This window comes from Protopterus annectens, chromosome 8.part0 (genome assembly GCF_019279795.1).
Source record: "Protopterus annectens isolate FY-2018-M chromosome 8.part0, PAN1.0, whole genome shotgun sequence".
Classification (NCBI taxonomy): Eukaryota; Metazoa; Chordata; order Ceratodontiformes; family Protopteridae; genus Protopterus; species Protopterus annectens.
In genome coordinates this window covers 932,243,560-932,261,806 of record NC_056741.1, presented here as the reverse complement: position 1 = coordinate 932,261,806, position 18,247 = coordinate 932,243,560, and the positions used below count along the sequence as shown (strand labels likewise).

Here is an 18,247-nt window from a genome sequence, read left to right as displayed (position 1 = left end):
TTAACAATCCATTGGTCCAAGTTGCACTTAAATAGGGTTAGCTGCTTCAAATGGATGGTGAGCCTGTTCCAGAGAATTTGAATTCTCTGAGAAACATGTCCGTCTGTCCAACCTGTCCTATTTATGTCTCAAGCAAAATTTAAGGTTTTTGATCTAGTAGTTTTGATGCTGGTTGTTTTGGAGATGTGCAAAAGGTTCATCAAAACAGGGACCAAGAATGCCTTGTTCACCAAGCAAAGAGACAGGGCTTTGAGAAGATCAGTGAAGGACATTTTGTTTATTCACTGCATTCATTTTACTACGAACCTTTGTGGATTTTGCAGTTGCTGCATGTGCCTTGGTCAGACACATACCAAAGGGGGTAGTATACTTTATGATGGGCATGATGAGGGCTGAGTACAGTGATACAGTGACATCTCTGGACCTAGATGCTATGCCCTTACATATAAAATGAGCAACATAGAATACTTTTCTTACCACCTTAGACATATGTTGCTTCAAGGCTAGGTTAGTATCTATAATAGTTAACAGATCCCAGAGTAGTGAATCAACTTTTGGGGGTGTTTTATTAATAATGTAGCTACCACAGGTGGCTGACTTCCCAAAAGTTACTACAATGTATTCCTTGGCACTGAGTTTAATCCATGGTTTAGGCAACAAGCATTTGTCTGTGTTAGACCTGCCTGAAGGGTGTTATCATCTTGCAGGGATTGAATGAATGCTCCCAGTTTGCAATCATATGCAAACCTGGTCACCCAGAGGCCTTTGCCATTGCCTTTGATCTCTGAGAAGTAGATGTCAAAGAGGAGTGAGCACAGTATAGAGCCCTGAAGGATTACAGTGGTGATCAACTTCTTTGTGGAGGTGGACTCACTGATCCTAACCTATTTGGTCTTTTCCTTGAGCCAACTAGCAAATCAAAGTGTTATAAAGGGGTTTATGCCTAGTTCCATAAGTTTACTGACAATGTCGAAGTGGAATTTGTACCAAATTATTAGCCAAATCTAGGCACGCAGTGATGTACCACATTTCCTTCATCCATTTCCTTACTGACCTTTTCAAAGACATCCATCATGTTTAGTAATCATGACCTTCCTCTGAGAAAACTAAATTGGGATGGATCCAGTATTTGGAGGTCTCCTATGTCCTTGCTGATAATTTCCATGATAACTCTTTCCATGGCTTTGCAAATAAGACTAGTCAGACTTACTGAGTCAGTAGTTTCCAGGATCTCTTGAAGATCCTCCCTTATGAAGGGGGATAACAATTGCAGTCCTCCATTCTCGTGACTCAATGCCTCTTTGAAGACTATACTTAAATATTGACTCCAGGGATTCTGATAAGTCACATTTTAGACTGTTCAAGAGATGTCAAGGTTTGCTGAAGGTGTGTTTTTGGCTTAGTGAACTTAACTGCATGCTCCCTAGTTATAGTTGGAGGGGGGTGGTTGGGGGTCAGAGGAAGGTAAAGTTGGAACAGAATTTGTTCATGAACAGGTTTGTTGTATCACCAGGCTCAGTGAATGTGGCACCATTAACCACCAGTTCAGCACATTGCTGTGTGCTGTCCTTTAGGTTTCTGACATAGCAGGAAAAAGGAATTATGGTTATCTTTCAACTGGGAGGCTATCTAATCTGGAAAGTTGGCTTTGTATGACCTAATTAGCCCTCTTAGTTGCTTATCTATTATGATGACAGAGTTTTTATCCTTATGAGGATTACTTTTCCTGATTTTTGCATAATTGTTTTTCCTTTTGTTGTATATCCAAGTTAATTTGGGATGCCACCAGGGTATTTTCTTTCTGGGGCTAGTACTGGGCTTACTTCTGGTAGGTACAGCAGCCTCCTTGCAGCTACTGACATGTTTGTATAGAGTTTCTTTGAGCATCATCGTAGGCTAATGTATTCTCTGGGTCTGGAGAGGCATTGAATGTTGACATCTATCACTTAATGAAAGGTAGTTTGCCCTGGATTAATCATAACTGTTACTGGTTTTACTGTGGTTACAGAGATCATTTTGATTTTGAAGGAGACAGCTTTATGGTCAGACCTTACCGGGTAGGATGAGACACTGGAGGTGTGCAGTGTTCTGCAGTATTTTTGAGTATGAGGTTCAGTATTCTGGAGCCTCTAGTGAGTATCTTCAGTATTTATTCAAAGGTGTTTGTATTTATGAAGTCCAGGAATCTCTGTTCCTGTAGACGAGAGGCTGTGTAGGATTCCCTGCCTATACAGGGTTAATTAAAGTCTCCCATGAGTAAAATGGTAGGTTGGATGGCAAGTGTCTCCACAAGGTCCAAGTATGAATTGTGAGCTTTTTGGGATATGGAGGGTGACCTATAGCGGGCTAGGATATAGTACTGGATTTTGTCTATGGTGATCTGTATAATTGTCATCCTGTTTGACCATCTGTGGTATGCTTATTATTGATTTATATTGAGACACCTCCACCTTTACCTCTTGTCTATGCATCTACTTGTCTGTAAGTGTAGAAGGCACTGAAACCTTGCACTGCTTGGGTACTTACTGTTGCTTTAAACCATGTCTCATTAACTGCACAGATGTCTATATACTCGAGTATGAGGAGGGCTTGGAAAAAGTTTAGATTTTTATTTAGGCTCCTGGCTTTGAACAGTAACCCCATGAACTTCAGATTTGATTTTGTTATGTCAGTAGGTTTGTCAGTTTGGCATTGCCTAAAAAAGACAATCCTGGGGTATAAAGTTTTAACCAATATTTGAAATCCTAGAGGGGACATGTGCAGATCATCCTTAGTAAAGCAATGCGGTATCTTAATGTACTCTCAAGCTGACAAATATTATATCCCCTTAGAAAGACACCAGGAAAGACAGCCAATTGTTAAAATCAATCATGTTTTACTTATATTGCAGCTCATACCAGTCTGAGACACATAGTCTGAAAGCCCCATACATCTCTCTTCACATATGCCAGAGAGGTAAGCCTCCGGTCATTTACACCTACATGGACTATGATTGAAGCATACTGGTACCTGTGATGTATTGACTTGATTATGTCCATCATTTGGCAGATCTTGGATCTAGATAAGCAACTAACTGTTATCTTCTCCTTGTTCAGCTTCATCAGAGGTTCTTCAGTATTTTGTATAATAGAATCCCTTATAAAAAGAGTCCTGGGAAGTGTTTGCTTGCCTCAGGGCTTAGTGGTTGAGTGTGACTGTATGTGTGACATTAGCTGTGTTTTTTCTGAGTGCCTTTGGGCTTGCTGAGGTATTGAGTTGACAACGTATGGTCTAGGCCTTATCTGTTGTTTAAGAAGATTGCTTTTTAGTGCTTCAGAATGCAGTAGTCTATTTTTGCCCCGTGTGCTTTGTGATATGTTATTTACATGCTGTGTGTGTGTGGTTTCAACAATCTCATGTAAGTTTCTATGCAAAAGTTTAGCCTCCAGTGTCTGTGCTATTTACAAGAGTCAAGAAATAGTCCAAAATGAAGATGTGCCTGGGCTGTTGTAATTATAAATGCATAATATCTTTTGAAACTCTATGCCGAACAATTATACAATAAATTTCATTTGGCCCCATTTTCCTTATACTCACTCTGATACAGTATCACTTGACAAGTATTTAAACATTTATGATGACATTTTAGCATTTCTAGGGTGCATGTTACAATGGTCTTGATTCTGAGCATGCTAATTTTAGGGTCATTCAATGAGTAATTTCATAGTTTCATAGAGTTTACAAGGTCGAGTCAGTCCATGAACAATAATAATTTTGCCAGTACTCAATTTTAAAGGTTCCTTCTGGCTCTAGAAGTGCAAAAGAAGTTAGGCCAAGGATGAATTTATGGGCCCCCATCCATTCATCAAGGTTTGCCTTTAAGGTACCTACTGCCTCCAGAAGTGCAAAATAAGGTAGGCCAAGTTTGAATTTATGGGTATCCATCCAGTCATCAAGGTTTGCCTTAAATGAAGCAAGGGTAGCATTCTAATTTACACATAAGAGAAGATTATTCCAGAGATGGGGATGCTTTTAGTAATAAATCTGTTCCTCTGGCATGTTTTATTTATCTGTTGATGGAGATTCAAATATTTTATTTGAGTATTTGCGAAGCCTTTTGTTTTGTGGATGTGCAATTATAAAGTTACTGGAATACAGACCTTTTCATTAGGAAAAGTATATAATATATGTTTTGTATTCAATGAATACTGCATTAAATACAATTATGCAAATTGGTTGTTTCGGATTGGTTAATTTCTTTAAAGAAGGTACAATGAAACTGTTTAGAATGGAGAGTTACTTTGTAGTGTGTCAACAATGGCATACTTAATTACAATAAACACATTAACATAAGTTATTCATTTTAGAATATTTTTATTCATCAGTTCAATTTTTCAAATAATACATAATTAGCTGACATTCACAAGTCAATCTAACATTCAGTATCTGTTTTATAATCTCTCCATTATTTAACATTATTCAGTGATTAAACCATACTCTGTAACCCTAAATATAATTTACTATGAAACAGAAGAAAAAATGTTAACACATTATGCATTGAAATCTCTGAACTCCTTCTTCTTCTTTCGGATTTTTCCACTTAAGGGTCGCCAAAGCAGATCACCTGTCCACTCATGACTGGCAGTGGAGTTTTCCAGTGTCGAGTTGCCAGCCCGGCACACAACCTTCCACAGAAGGCACACACATGCACACATTCACGCCTATTTTATCTTAAAACAAGAAGCAAAAAGAAAAAAAATGTGGTACAAAACTCACTCACACTTACTTTACAAATATTAAAACTTCTTTTAAAATGACCAGACTGTTTACATCCAATGAAGCCACAGCCTGAGCCACTGACCTGTCTTTCATGGCTTATCTATTGTAATGCAGTTTACTGGTATACCTTGCACTTCATATGCCAGTCAGTGACCTGTAAACCTATTCTAACTCAGCACCTGGACATCAGTTATTTCCTTATATCAGTATCTTATCCCATTTTTATAAGTTCTAGTCCCTCAATGGAGTCATCCCTTAATTTGGAAATAAACTGCATGTTAAATAGTGGCTGTACTTGTCCCCCCCTCCAGTTTTCTGTGCAACTCTTCTTTTTCCAAGTTCGGTATTGCTATTGATTGATAAGAGTTTAAAGTCTTCCAGATTCATATTATGCATGTAATGCTTTAATATATCAAAGACACCTTTTACCTTTTGCCCTCTGAATGACACAATGAGTCAAACTCTGTAGATCAAACTAATTTCAGTAGAAGTTTAAAGGATAATGGCCATAGAGATTGCATGACCCCATTTACCTTCAACCAAAATAGAGTGGGAATACTATATGACCAGAAGATTTGACCCCTAAGTCTGTTTTTGCTTCTGTTATAAAACCAACATGAAGACATCACTGTTCTAAACATGTGTAATGCCCATCGCTATGTACTAGTATCATTACTGAAGGCATTTAACATCATTAGTTTCATGTTTTTAGTCAAGCCGCGGTGGTGCAGCAGTTAGCATTGTCGCCTCACATCAAGAGGTTCTCCCGTTCGATTCTCGTCTGGAGCACCTTCTGTGTGGAGTCTGCATGTCCTCCCCATGGTCGAGTGACGTTAAAGACATACAGGTAGGTGCGAATATGAATGGGCTTGCCTTCGCTGAAGGTTGGGAGTCGGGCTGGCAACTCGGCACCGTAAAATCCACTGCCAATCATGAACGGACCAGAGTTCCGCTGTGGTGACCCCTAACCGGGAAAAGCCGAAAGACTTTTAGTTTCATGTTTTTAGTCAGAGATCATTCCTGTGTAAGCCAAAAGAAGGTGGGTTTAAATGGAAACTTAGTGTATGATGTAGCAGCTAGCAAACACTGACACTCAAATGGCTTTCCCTTCTAACTTCCCTGGGGATGCAATCTTGGTCCAGAGACTCTCCATTGTTTTTATGATAAAAAAGAAAACGCACAAAATCACATGTGAAATAATCTTTCTGAAATAAATCAAACAGAAACAAACACACAGAATGTTCAGGTATTCACACTTTTTAAAAATATCCAAAGAGTACTAAAAATGCATGAATCATACTTAATTTCTATGTGTAAAATTTATGAAGAGGGGCTTTTGATTATTATGCAGACCTTCTCGTTGAAATATTTTGACACAAAGTTTTTTATGACTTATTTCCAAGATAACCAAACGTTGCATATGTAAAACCGATCTTATTCTGTTGGATGGTCCCTGGATCCTCATCTGTGTTTAGTAGCCACTGTGAAATAAATGAAAGGGAATGCAGTTAAAAAGTGATGTCATTTAAAATATGCAATGAAAATCAAATAATCACATATAATATAAAATGTAAGATAGATGATCCACACAGTAACAATCTTCCACACTATTTCATGTGACAGAATTCATACTATGGAAAAATATAATATTTATCTTCTAAACACATTACATTATCTTAAAACTACTATATTTCACCATTAGTGAATTTGATATGTAAATCCCATTTAGATAATGATGCAATCTGTAAAGCAGAATATTCAAGCTGCATTTGGGAATTATTATGTTTAGGGCCTTATTTTCAAGAAAAGACCAGTAATAATTCCTAATATTATTAATGAGTCCCTATTAATTATTTGAACATTTTAAAGTTCGAATGTAATATGATCAACACCATATGATCAAACTTTAAAAAGTTAAAGGTGAAAAGCAATGGCTCTGTACAGCGCACTATGGGAAAATTTCCCTTTTCTGCACTGAAGTGCGATCTTGGAGTAGGTATATTTAAGTAGGGGGTGTGTGGGGGTGCAGGGGGGCTTGGCCCCCTGCTCAGGGCATTGAGGTAAGTTTTTTTTTAATTTTGTATTATATTTTTGATGTTTCAAACTTCACTCATATGTTGGCGAACATATGAGGTTAGAAGTTTTGAAACTTTGAATATATAATATAGACCCTTATTAATTGGTATCTGAGGTTACTATAGCCTGAAAGATAGTTTTTCCTTCTTGAATCATTGATTTCTTTTATATCAACATCAAGTGAGCCATAAGAGGTAATATGAATGAGCTGCAGACACACCAACTGTATATGCACATCCAAGCATTCAAGCTCACAAGCAAACATGAACATACACCCTAACTGACCCATATAGACACATTTATTCTTTCGTTTGCACTTATGGTCAGAAAGAAAGACTCATTCAAAAATGACAGGATGCTATTGTCAGTCCAGGAAAGGGAGTGCCTGCAAGTTTAAAAAGGGCAGAACATCTTTATTTGACTGTAGTACAATCATATTTGATCACCGGGATGTTTGAAATATATATTTTACATGGTAGGTGGATATGAAAAGCAGTCCACAAATATAGTTGACGTAGCTTATGAGATGGGTGCTAAATGCATTAACCTTCTGGCTAACTGTAGTAGCAGAGGGTTCTGTAACACAGTATACAATGAACATCAGACAAGTAACCACTCAGCTCACTACATACCTGCCATGTTCTTTTAAAAACATCCCCAAATCTCACTGCATTTTATATTGTATTGGTGCTCCTCCATCCATTATTCTTGGTGTTGCCATCCAGCATTTTCTTCCAGTTTTCTTCAAAGTTAAGGTAAAATCTTGTTCCTGCCTTCTTTGACTTTTTTGTGTGCCCATGATCATTAGTATTATGGACTGCCATGCCTGTGTACTGGTCAGTACTGCTAGATATGCTATCCCATGGAAACTGGAAGCTGGAGGTCTGATTCATATAAGTAACTTACAGAATGACTTAAGATCAGTTAATGAGTAATGAATAAATATAAATGAATTTGCATTTCATTATATTTCCCAAATGGCAGAGGGTTTGCAAGCTAAGACACTTGACAACCCCTTTCCTAATTAGGGTCTATGAATAAAATTTAAAAGGAATTAAGGCAGGCGCCTGATTCATGAGTCAGGCATAATTCTTTGCTGTCAAGATATGAACATCAGGGAGATGGTATTTGGGGGTGTGTTTCTGCAGCTTGCCATTTTGGATTTAACTTCATTGTTTCAGTTTTACAGCCAATTACCAGTTGAAGATGTCTACATACAATTTTAAAGTTTACAGTCATACTGTCACAGCCATAAAACCAAACATTTTATAATAATATAGATAAAATATGGGTTATAATGTATTGTCTATTCCATTGAAATATAGGCTATTAAACAAATAAGGTTTACTATGGCAGAGCTGAGCAAGCTGTGGAAATCAACCAGGTGTCTGAAATTAAAGCCCTAGTGCAAAACATTGCTTATCAGTTTTTCATTAACATTTACAATTTTGTAAATAAGGTCTCTGTTAGATTTAGAATTTTTTTGAATGCTGATAATGAACTGATGCAATAACATGGCTAAAACTAGCAATTTTAGATACATTATTTACATAATGTTTCTGAATTATGTAATGCATGTTACCATATAGTGCCACTTTATAAACTTTCATTAAAATAATTTTTGACAAAAGCTACTTAGGACCATTTTTGTAATGGTATATCTTGAAATGTGTACATTGGTCATATGCTATGCAACAGCAAGAAAATGAAGTAAAAAAAAAACTCAGACTAATTATTTAATGGTGTGACCCAGATAATTTCATGAAACTTATATTGATTATCAGAGTTTTCATTCATTCATTTAAAAATCCCAACGATAAACATGTATTCTCCTTGTAAAAAAATGATAACATATTAGAAAGAAACACATAGCAATAGTGGTCTTCCAGTTTGTAATAAATCATTCCATTACAATGATACTGTGAAGATGTCATCATTATAAACAGGATACAATAAAGTAAGCTAACACCAGAGAGATCAACATAATTTCTCATTTTCAGCAATGTAATACAGATAATACAGTTTTAGATGTCAAAGACAAGACAAGACATTGTACAACCAATGACAGTACCAGTGTTGAATTTTCCAGCAATAACTGAAACAGAAAAATGGGGAACCACACCATAAACGGTATGGCAGAAAATTATTCATTTCATCAATAATGCCATTTAACACAGTGTTTAAGCGGTATGCTTAAGCACTGAGTACAATGGCCACACATCTTAAGATCCCCTTACAGTTGAATCCATTAAAACCAACTGATATTGCCATTTTTTGCCCGTGTGCATAAAGCTGAAAGGTATAGATCCCACATGGGAGAAAACAGTGGTCCCATTTGTGAGAATGAATGGTTAAAATTAATGATATGTGGCTACCTACAGATGCTGGTTCCCATAAACAACATGCCACAAAGTGAACTTCCATGATGAACATTACAGAGCTGCAAACGAGACTGTCTGCTGTAGCAGAAATGCTGAAAACCAAAATGGAAGCTATGTGTGTCATTGAATAGGCATAAACTCGGGATCATCTGATTTGAAGCTCTGTAAGACTTAGCCGTGCTTCTTCAAAATGAAGTCACTCACCAAATGCACAATTCACAGCTTTTCTCCGACAAGCTGTGACAAGTAAGAAGGATAAGAGTCATGAAGAATTTATTCAGTGCACAGGTTGTGGACCCCTGTCCTATAAAACCTGAGTGAGGTTATTGAATCACAAAGAGAATGCTCCTGTCTACTTTCTTTATCTCTTTGACAATCCCACTTTTTCTTCACCAGCCTCTTCCTGTGTATACTCTCCTGTACATCCTTATTCCACCACCAGGTCTCCTTGACCTCCTTTGTCTGTCCAGATGTCACACCAAGCACCTTTCTAGCTGTCTCCCTTACCAGCTCTGCTGTAGTTACTCAGCTATTCAGTAACGCTTCACTGCCCTTCAGTGCTTGTCTTAACTCTTCCCTGAAATCCACCTCACAATCACCCTTTTTCACCTTCCACCATTTAATCCTTGGCTCTGCTCTCACACTCCTCCTCCTCTTCTTGATCACCAACGTCATCCTACAGACCAACATTCTATTCTGCCTAACTACTCTATCAGACACTCTTTTCACCTCCAAAATACTCTTGGCATACTTTTCCTTCAGGATAACCTCTACCCCATTTCTCCTGCCATCCACACTATGATAGAACAATTTGAACCCACCTCCTATACACCGGGCCTTACTCCCCTTCCAAGCACAATATATCAGCCTTCCTTCTCTCCATCATATCATCTATCTGTCTCCATATACCATATATTGCCAACAATCAAAGTTCCTATCCTCACTACTACACTCTTAACCTTCCCCGCCTCTTCCTGACATTGTTAAATGCAGGGAATTACCCTGGGCTCAGTGATACTTTATCAATTAAACATATTTTGAAAATCAAATTCTATTGGAGGAGTGTAAATTATCTGCAAATAACATGATGTGGTTGGCCTTGCTTTTTTTCTCCTTATTCTCATTGACGTGGTATTTAAATTGTGTGTCTGTGTGCTAGTGTGTATTTATTTTCTGATGAAGTCTATTAAAGATGAGAACTTTTAAAATTTTTGTTTCTAACCAAAGTGTTTCTGGTACTGTATGATTTCCTGTATGTTTTTCCAATGTTGGGTAATTGTTCTGAAACTTTAACATATAATGTGGTTCATTAAAGGAGAACCACACCCAAAAACTGAAAAAAAAAAAAAACATATGTTTATTGCTGTAACTTGAACTTTTCTGCATTACTAAAGTTTCTGTATCAAAGTAAGTGGTTATTATATTTTTCTAATTTGTTATATCCCAATATTTCCTGAAAGGGGACTACAGTCAATGTCTTAGCCTTCCTGATATTATTTTAGCGGGATAGACAGAAATATGTTTGACAGGATCCTTTACTGTGGTTTTCCCTGTCATAAGCTTACGTACTGTGACTGCTTGCTTTTGACTGTCCGCACCAAACTGCATTTTTAATTACTATGCTTCTTTTGGTTTTTGTTACAGCAATTTAAGGAATGCTTGAATGACAGGCTTGAAAATATAGCTGAGCTAATTTTTCCGTTCAAAGGAATAACTGTAGTTCAGTGTTGAAATGTGAGAAGTCTGACATCTGTGATTAGTTGGTGTTACTTGGGCTAAGATGGTTTTTGTTGCATTCATTGTTTTTAATATTGTAGCTAGAATTTGTCTTTGCTGTTAATCTACATTCCTCAACCCACTGACTTGTCTCAATAAAAATACTGTATGTTATGCAAAGATGCTGTATCAAAACAACAGATGAAAAATGTATTCATGTGAAATATAGTGTGACATAACCAAAATTGGATTGTCTACACTAAATCCTTCATTTTACAGGTAATCCATAACTTCAGTTTCTATTTCTTTAACCTCTCCATTATTAACCCTCTATTCTACATTCCTTCTTTATTTCTCATTTTTTATTGTGAAAATTTCCATATTTGGCCTAGATGTCTTTGCTTGTATTTATCATCAAATAATGTTTGTGCTATTTTTTTTTTTTTTTATTACCTAACTCTCTTTGAAGGCTTTCTGATATAACAGATGACACAAACACAAGAAAGAAAATCAAAATGAAATAAATTTAGACTTCAGGCAAATGGAAATTATTAAATTATGTTTTTCTATATGTCACATATTTAGTGTTGTATTACAGGGAAGGAAAATCACTTTTTGGAAAGAAAATCTTGACACTTGGGTGAAGGTCTCCTTTAATGCAGCCTGCAAACATCATTCATTGCAATTCTGAAATTTTTTTACGACTTTTAAAGTGCTATTTCTCTTTATGACTCTGTAGATACATTTGATTCAGTAACATGCATAGTGCTCAATAAGGCACTTCAGTAATAGTATATAGCCTGCATAGCACCATCTTTCTTACTCCTAAGAATGCCCATTATGCATTTCATCATTAAGGAATCTCAGCCGTATGGTAGGCACTGATGTCTGTTAGGATGTCAGAAACTGACCCGTGTGCCATTTAGTATATTAATTTACAAATTATAGGAGGCCTGCTTCCTGACAAATATGTGAAATGCATATAGATAGTATGTTTCAGTATTAACTTGTATTAATCATTTTAAAGTCAATGTTGGTTTTCAAATACATTGTCATGTAAAATATTCCTTAACAAATAATGGTTTTGTGCAACTCAAGTATCAAAAGATAGACTGTTCATGTCTCCTTTTAGTACTTTTTGCTTAAACTACATATCTATTAATAAAATCTAACCATTAATAGAAAATGTCTTAAAGTGGTGATTCTTTTTACCTCATGTAGTGCAAGGTGTTATAATAACTGCCACCCATGGGTTAGCCATGGCAAGAAAGATAAACAGTAAAAACACAGACAGAATGGAACAACAGTAGCATGAAAAAACAGCTGAACTGGCCTGATCACCTCTGTCGTGCATGGCATACTGCTGCCATCTTGATAGTACATTTAGTGCATCCTTGAACTGTTTCTCAGTTAAAATCAAACTGAAACATCACATAAGGTCGAGGGAGGAAGAAGGCTACATGATCTGCATTAAATATTTACCCCTGCTTTCCATTTGTAGGTGTTGCTATCAGAATGTGCTATGGCTGTCCATGATTCTGCTTCTATAATCATTTTAAATGTGCTTGTCAGTTTTGTTATTTCTTCCTACTAATCTATATGACCATTCGTAGAATCTGCCAGGCTACTTAGAGCACCTTTTGTAGATATATATATATATAGTGTGTGTGTGTGTGTGTGTGTGTGTGTGTGTGTGTGTGTGTGTGTGTGTGTGTGTGTGTGTGTGTGTGTGTGAGTGTGTGTGAATGTGAGCGCGCACACATGAATGTGTGTGTGTGTGTGTGTGTGTGTGTGTGTGTGTGTGTGTGTGTGTGTGTGTGTGCATGTGTGTGTGTGCATGTTAAAACAGCATGACTAATTCATCTCCCTACTTCCTCTAGACCAGCTGCTGCAGTCCCTTGGTGTCATACCTCTCAAATGTACCTCATTATGAGGAACGTTCCTCATTTTGGGTCTTAAAAAGTCCATCTCAAAGTTCCCCAGTGAAAGACTCTGTCAAATGTTCAGTGGTGGAAATTGTTTTAACTGATATCCATGGTAAATACTACTGAAGCATATTAATTCACCATAAAAAATTTGTAAGTATAAATCAGCACATTTTAACCATCCTGTGACCTTCCTGGTTGAAATTGTTAGGTTTTAGAAGGTGTTCCACATTTTGGCCATTTATTCCACATTGTGAGAGGAAATGTTCCTCATTTACGAGTGGAAGATTGAGACCTATGCTTGGTGTGCTAACTGTACTTGGATTCCTCCCTCCACCAATGGGGCTGGCTTCACAAATAGATATAATGTAAAACTTTTTTCTCTGTAGACCTGTATGGAAATAGGGTTTACCCAGTCAAACTTTCCTTTCAAACAAAGTTGAAAGAATAAATAAATTGATAAAAACATACAAAGAAATATATAATACATATAGTTTATATTCATCTGTGCTGGATAAGAGGATAGGGAAGTGGACTAAATATAGATAGAATGGGTAAAAATTGTAGAAAGGATGGAATTACATATATGGGTTGTGGTGAAGAGACTTTACTGCAAAGGTGTTTTAATGACAATACAATTAGTCAAAGGGCTAAAAAAGTAAAGATGTAAATGTTGGCAGTTGAAAAAGAGGACCAATAACCTGCATTTTGTATAAAACACACTTAATGAATGTCTTACTCAGCATAAAGATGTGCTACTAATGATCACCTAATAATGCAGTTCCAGTATCATTTTCTGTCTATTGTATCCTGCCAAATATGATTTTGCATTAATAATTTGGACATGTGTAATATGCCTACAGCAATACCTCTCAACTGTCCGAATATTTGCAGAATGTCCACATTTTTGCTTCACATTTTTGTCTTATTTCACAGAAAAAATAGTTTTTCTGGCAACTTATTGAAGGCAGAAGTCAATAAATCATGACAGAAATTTAAGTTTCAGACTTTATGTGCTTTAGAAAATGCATACTAATGGAAAACATATAATCTTAGCAACTTTTATGTATTATGAGATTTTTAGCTATTACTGGAACACAGCAGAGACAAGGAAGGATGCTTCAGCAAAACACCACCTAATTGTGTAAGATCAAACAATATTCCAAAAAAACTACCAGAGTCATTGCATTATGTAGTACACTAATGTCAAGGAAAATAGCTCGGCATGTACTGGATGTTTACTATGGGGAAGGGGCATATCAATATAATAAAAATGGTAATACAGGGCTGCAAAAATCATTTCTCTAAGAGACTTTCTTTTCAGGAGCTGGCATTTGTATTATCTTAAGATTATTCAAGATATTAGTAGCTGTAATAACTTGTATTGCAGTCCGTCATATTGTAAAACAAAGCCTGATAGTAATATAAAGATTGTCACCGGCTGCACTATCTTGTAAAACTTACCAGTATGAAAAGTCTTTGGACCTCCACCCATTCAGAGAATCTGAAACATTATCAGTGATAGTTCCATCTGGCAGTTTTGTGTCATCTGATTCATCTCCATTGAAGTTTCCACAAAGGCTACACAATCGGCTGGCCATTGTCCTGCCTGCTAAAACTGTAATCTCCCCATTTGTGGTAATGGACACTTCAGTCTTTGAAGAATGTTTTATTACTGTTGTATTCACTGTTGACATTATATAAATGTCATCACTCACATTTGCTGGAAGATGCACTGGATGCCCATTTACCTAAAAAAAAAAGGAAGATAGTCTTAACTTTGTCACATACACAGCGAAGTTTTAAATATAAGTAGATTCTTCATTGACTGTAAAACATGATCATTAAAATTCAAGCATGGCTAATATAAAACACAACACAGTTTCAATGACATTAACAGAAATGTTAAGGCTGACACCATAACATTGATTATGTTATGTATAGTCACAAAGTACTGTAGCAAAATATGTCAGATCATTTTAATATTAAAGTATCCCGGTCAGTACTAATGTAGAAGTTAACCTAAACAATTCCCACAATTTGCAATTAAGCTGAGCATCATAATTAGAAAATAATCTGCATATGTGGAGCAGATGGTAAATACTGTACTGTACTTATATAACATAGGATTGTCCATTTTTATTTAATGACATTCTGTGATTAATCAACAACTATATAGTGAATTAATTGAACTTGCAGAACTGTGGGAGTAAGGAATTATTTCCTTGCCCTCAGGGTTGTAATACTGCAAAATCAATGTAGTTAGAAATATGGAAGAGGGGGTACAAGAGGGTTAAACCCTTGCAAAAACATTGTTCTGCTGCATTTTACTTAATATCAATATTCATATCCATTAAGATCATACATAGTTCATTGTTCAATGATATTTACTACATGTGTATGACATTTTGCATTGTTTACTATATTTTAACTGCATCTATTAGGGTCATACATGGCCCATTGTTCAAATACTAATTATATATATATATATATATATATCTGTCTATATATATATATATATATATATATATATATATCTGTGTGTGTGTGTGTGTGTGTGTGTGTGTGTGTGTGTGTGTGTGTAAATATCTCATTATTTCATGAACGGTAGAAAATTCAAAAAGGAGAATAACGGACCCCCCATTTTACTTGTGTGCTAACCCTAACCATAACCCTACCCCTGACCCTAACCCTTACCCTACACATTACAATACTAAAACCACTTTCCCTAACAGTACGATGGCACAAGACAAAAGGACACAGAACAACAACAGCACAAAACAGTCACAGCACTGACTCTATACCTTTACCTAACTGTAACCTGTCAACACTTTCATATTCACCACATCTGCTATAGCACTATCTAGCACCTTTTCACAAGAACATTTTCATTCAGTCATTGATTTTTATGCACAATCCTGCTTACCTACATTGTATAACATTTAAATTTAACCAAATGTGATTCAAATGAGCATTCACTCATTTCAGCATGCTCTGTTTTAACACCCATAAAAACCTTTCTACCAAATGTGCTAGTCTTACCTTTTGACTTACAACCAATTAAATAATATATATGTGTACATAATATATATTTATATATATATATATATATATATATATATATATATATATATATATATATATGTGTGTGTGTGTGTGTTTGTGTATTTTGAGTTATATGTATTTCAATATATTTTAATATATTGTATGTTACAGATATGGATCGTATACTAGGTTTTAGTATAAGCTTTTTATTTCAAGACACCTTTAAGAACGTAATTGATTAAATCTGTAGTTTTAATTAATTATAGGTCAGGTGACCAGCAAATGATTATATAAAGCATTGGGTTCTCTTAACATGCATCTTGATAAAGCCTGGCATTAGCCAGGCGAAACCACTCGTTTTTATATGGATTGCTGTTCGTTTTTATCTTTGTCACATCTATTAAAGACAGTTTTCATTATACTTCGTTGGTCGGTGGTCTTTTACTGTGGAATTTTCTCATTTCTTGGTTTTGTGACTTACTGCACCTTTATATATGTATATATACATATACAAACGTACCACACACACACATTTGTGCATGCGTGTGAGATCTTCAATGTTTATGATGTAGGAAATCATAGATTAAGTAGAAACATGTAAGTGATGATACACAGAGTTTTTACTGTACATGTATGGTTTTCAAATCCCTCACTCTGCTATGCCAAAACAATATATCAAAACCATTTTAGAAGGCATACATCAAGAAACTAGTTTCAGAACATAAGGAGAAGAATGAAATACTGAAACAAAGATTCACTAAGTGAATAAGGAATATGCAAAATGGGATAGAGAAGAAATGTTGTAATCTGCCAACAGTCTAAATGACTGCACAGTCATAGTGATATGCTAAAAGTTAAGGATATCAGTCAGGACTGGCCTACTGTCGACTAATTTAGACACTGGTGTTTACAAATGGACAAGGAAGAAAAGGTGCTCCATCCAAATTGTGAGAGATGCCATTGAAATATTTAGGGATGAAGGTATGTCAGAGCTCTAGGTATATATGCAATTATACTTGGTCCCTGTATATATTAATTGCATTAATAAAGATTATGATTTTGAAAAGAATCCTGTTTGATCAACATATTTAGAGTAGTAGACAAAATGAATGTGAAGACAAAATATAACACATTTCTTAAAGCTCTGTATGGGGAATTAGCTACATTTTGCAAACGAGAGGATGATGTTATAAAACGGAAAATAGTCCAAAATCTTTTTTAGTGAAAAAAATATATATTTAACATTCTGAAAAATCTAAGTGATTGAAAATTCCCAGAAAACATTTCAATCAAATGGAAAAAATATGTGAAAGAAAGACAGTGAAAAGGAAGATGAAGATGGAAAAAGGTCTATAAAGAAACATTTTGTTTTCCTTAACTGGAATACAAAACATTTTACAGAAATATCTAAACTACACAAATTTGGCACCTTAAGAAAGCACAGTAGGAAATGGCACAAAAGACTAAAAAATTGGTTATGTAGGCGAGCTGTACTCTTTTGCTCCAGTGTTAAATTTCTGCCCCTAAACATTTAGCCTCTATACTGCTGAGTTGGACAGACATGAAGACAATAGAGTTTTTAAAAATAAGAAACTCACCTTTCATCTCAACTCTGAACTGTAAAAACTCAAAATAAATAAAACACCTGTGATAAAGCAAGCTCCCACATACTGAGACTCCTGTAAAACAATACCATTTTGCATATACAGAATTTTAAGGACATGTGACAAACAGTAGTGCGTTCTTGACAGATACATGCAGAAAAGTAAATAGAAAAACAGAAGAAGCATGACCGAGGAACCAGAAAGGTTATCACTGCTCAGAATAGATTTACTAGAAATCATTTTTCAAAGTAGAGAAAACGACAAGGAAGACAGTTGGCAAGCCAAATGTAAAAATAATGGTGAGGGATAAATGAAAGGGAATGGACTGCAGATTTTAGACTAATTAAAAAGAAGAGGAATTACTCTCAAACAAAAAGAGTAATAGAAGGGCTGGCATTTATTGACAACTGTTAAGAGGTGGATAAAGACAAAGCAGTAAGGGATTTCAAGAAATAGAACTAAGGGAGTTACCACTTGTATGCAGCAATGCAAAAGTGAAAAAAAGCTACATCAGGATGATAAATGATGAGGCATCTCCTTTCTTCAATGTCAGTTTAGTCAACAGCATTTTAAGCCCATCTTCCCTAGTCTCCCAGTAGGCACATAGCCCATTCATTCCTTGGGATGAAGGTCAAGCTAACTGGAAGTTAAAGCCATCATCATCTTATTTAAGGGATTAGTGCTACCAATCTTCTACTCATGCCTGAAATGTGAAATGGGTTGGCAGGTAGTGGCCCCATCA

At 35.9% G+C, this 18,247-nt stretch overlaps 1 protein-coding gene across 1 annotated transcript in view; it reads right to left on the bottom strand.

The window, feature by feature from the left end:
- Positions 1–5,936: 5,936 nt before the first annotated feature.
- LOC122809162 (IgGFc-binding protein-like) overlaps positions 5,937–18,247 on the bottom strand; it is a 351,155-nt gene continuing 338,844 nt past the window's right edge. Inside the window, exons 20-21 of the mRNA XM_044080449.1 lie at positions 14,321–14,607; positions 5,937–6,239 (exon numbers count right to left, since the gene is read on the bottom strand). Coding sequence (XP_043936384.1) covers positions 6,230–6,239; positions 14,321–14,607 — 297 coding nt within the window. The 3' untranslated portion in view covers positions 5,937–6,229. The remainder of the gene's footprint in view (positions 6,240–14,320; positions 14,608–18,247) is intronic.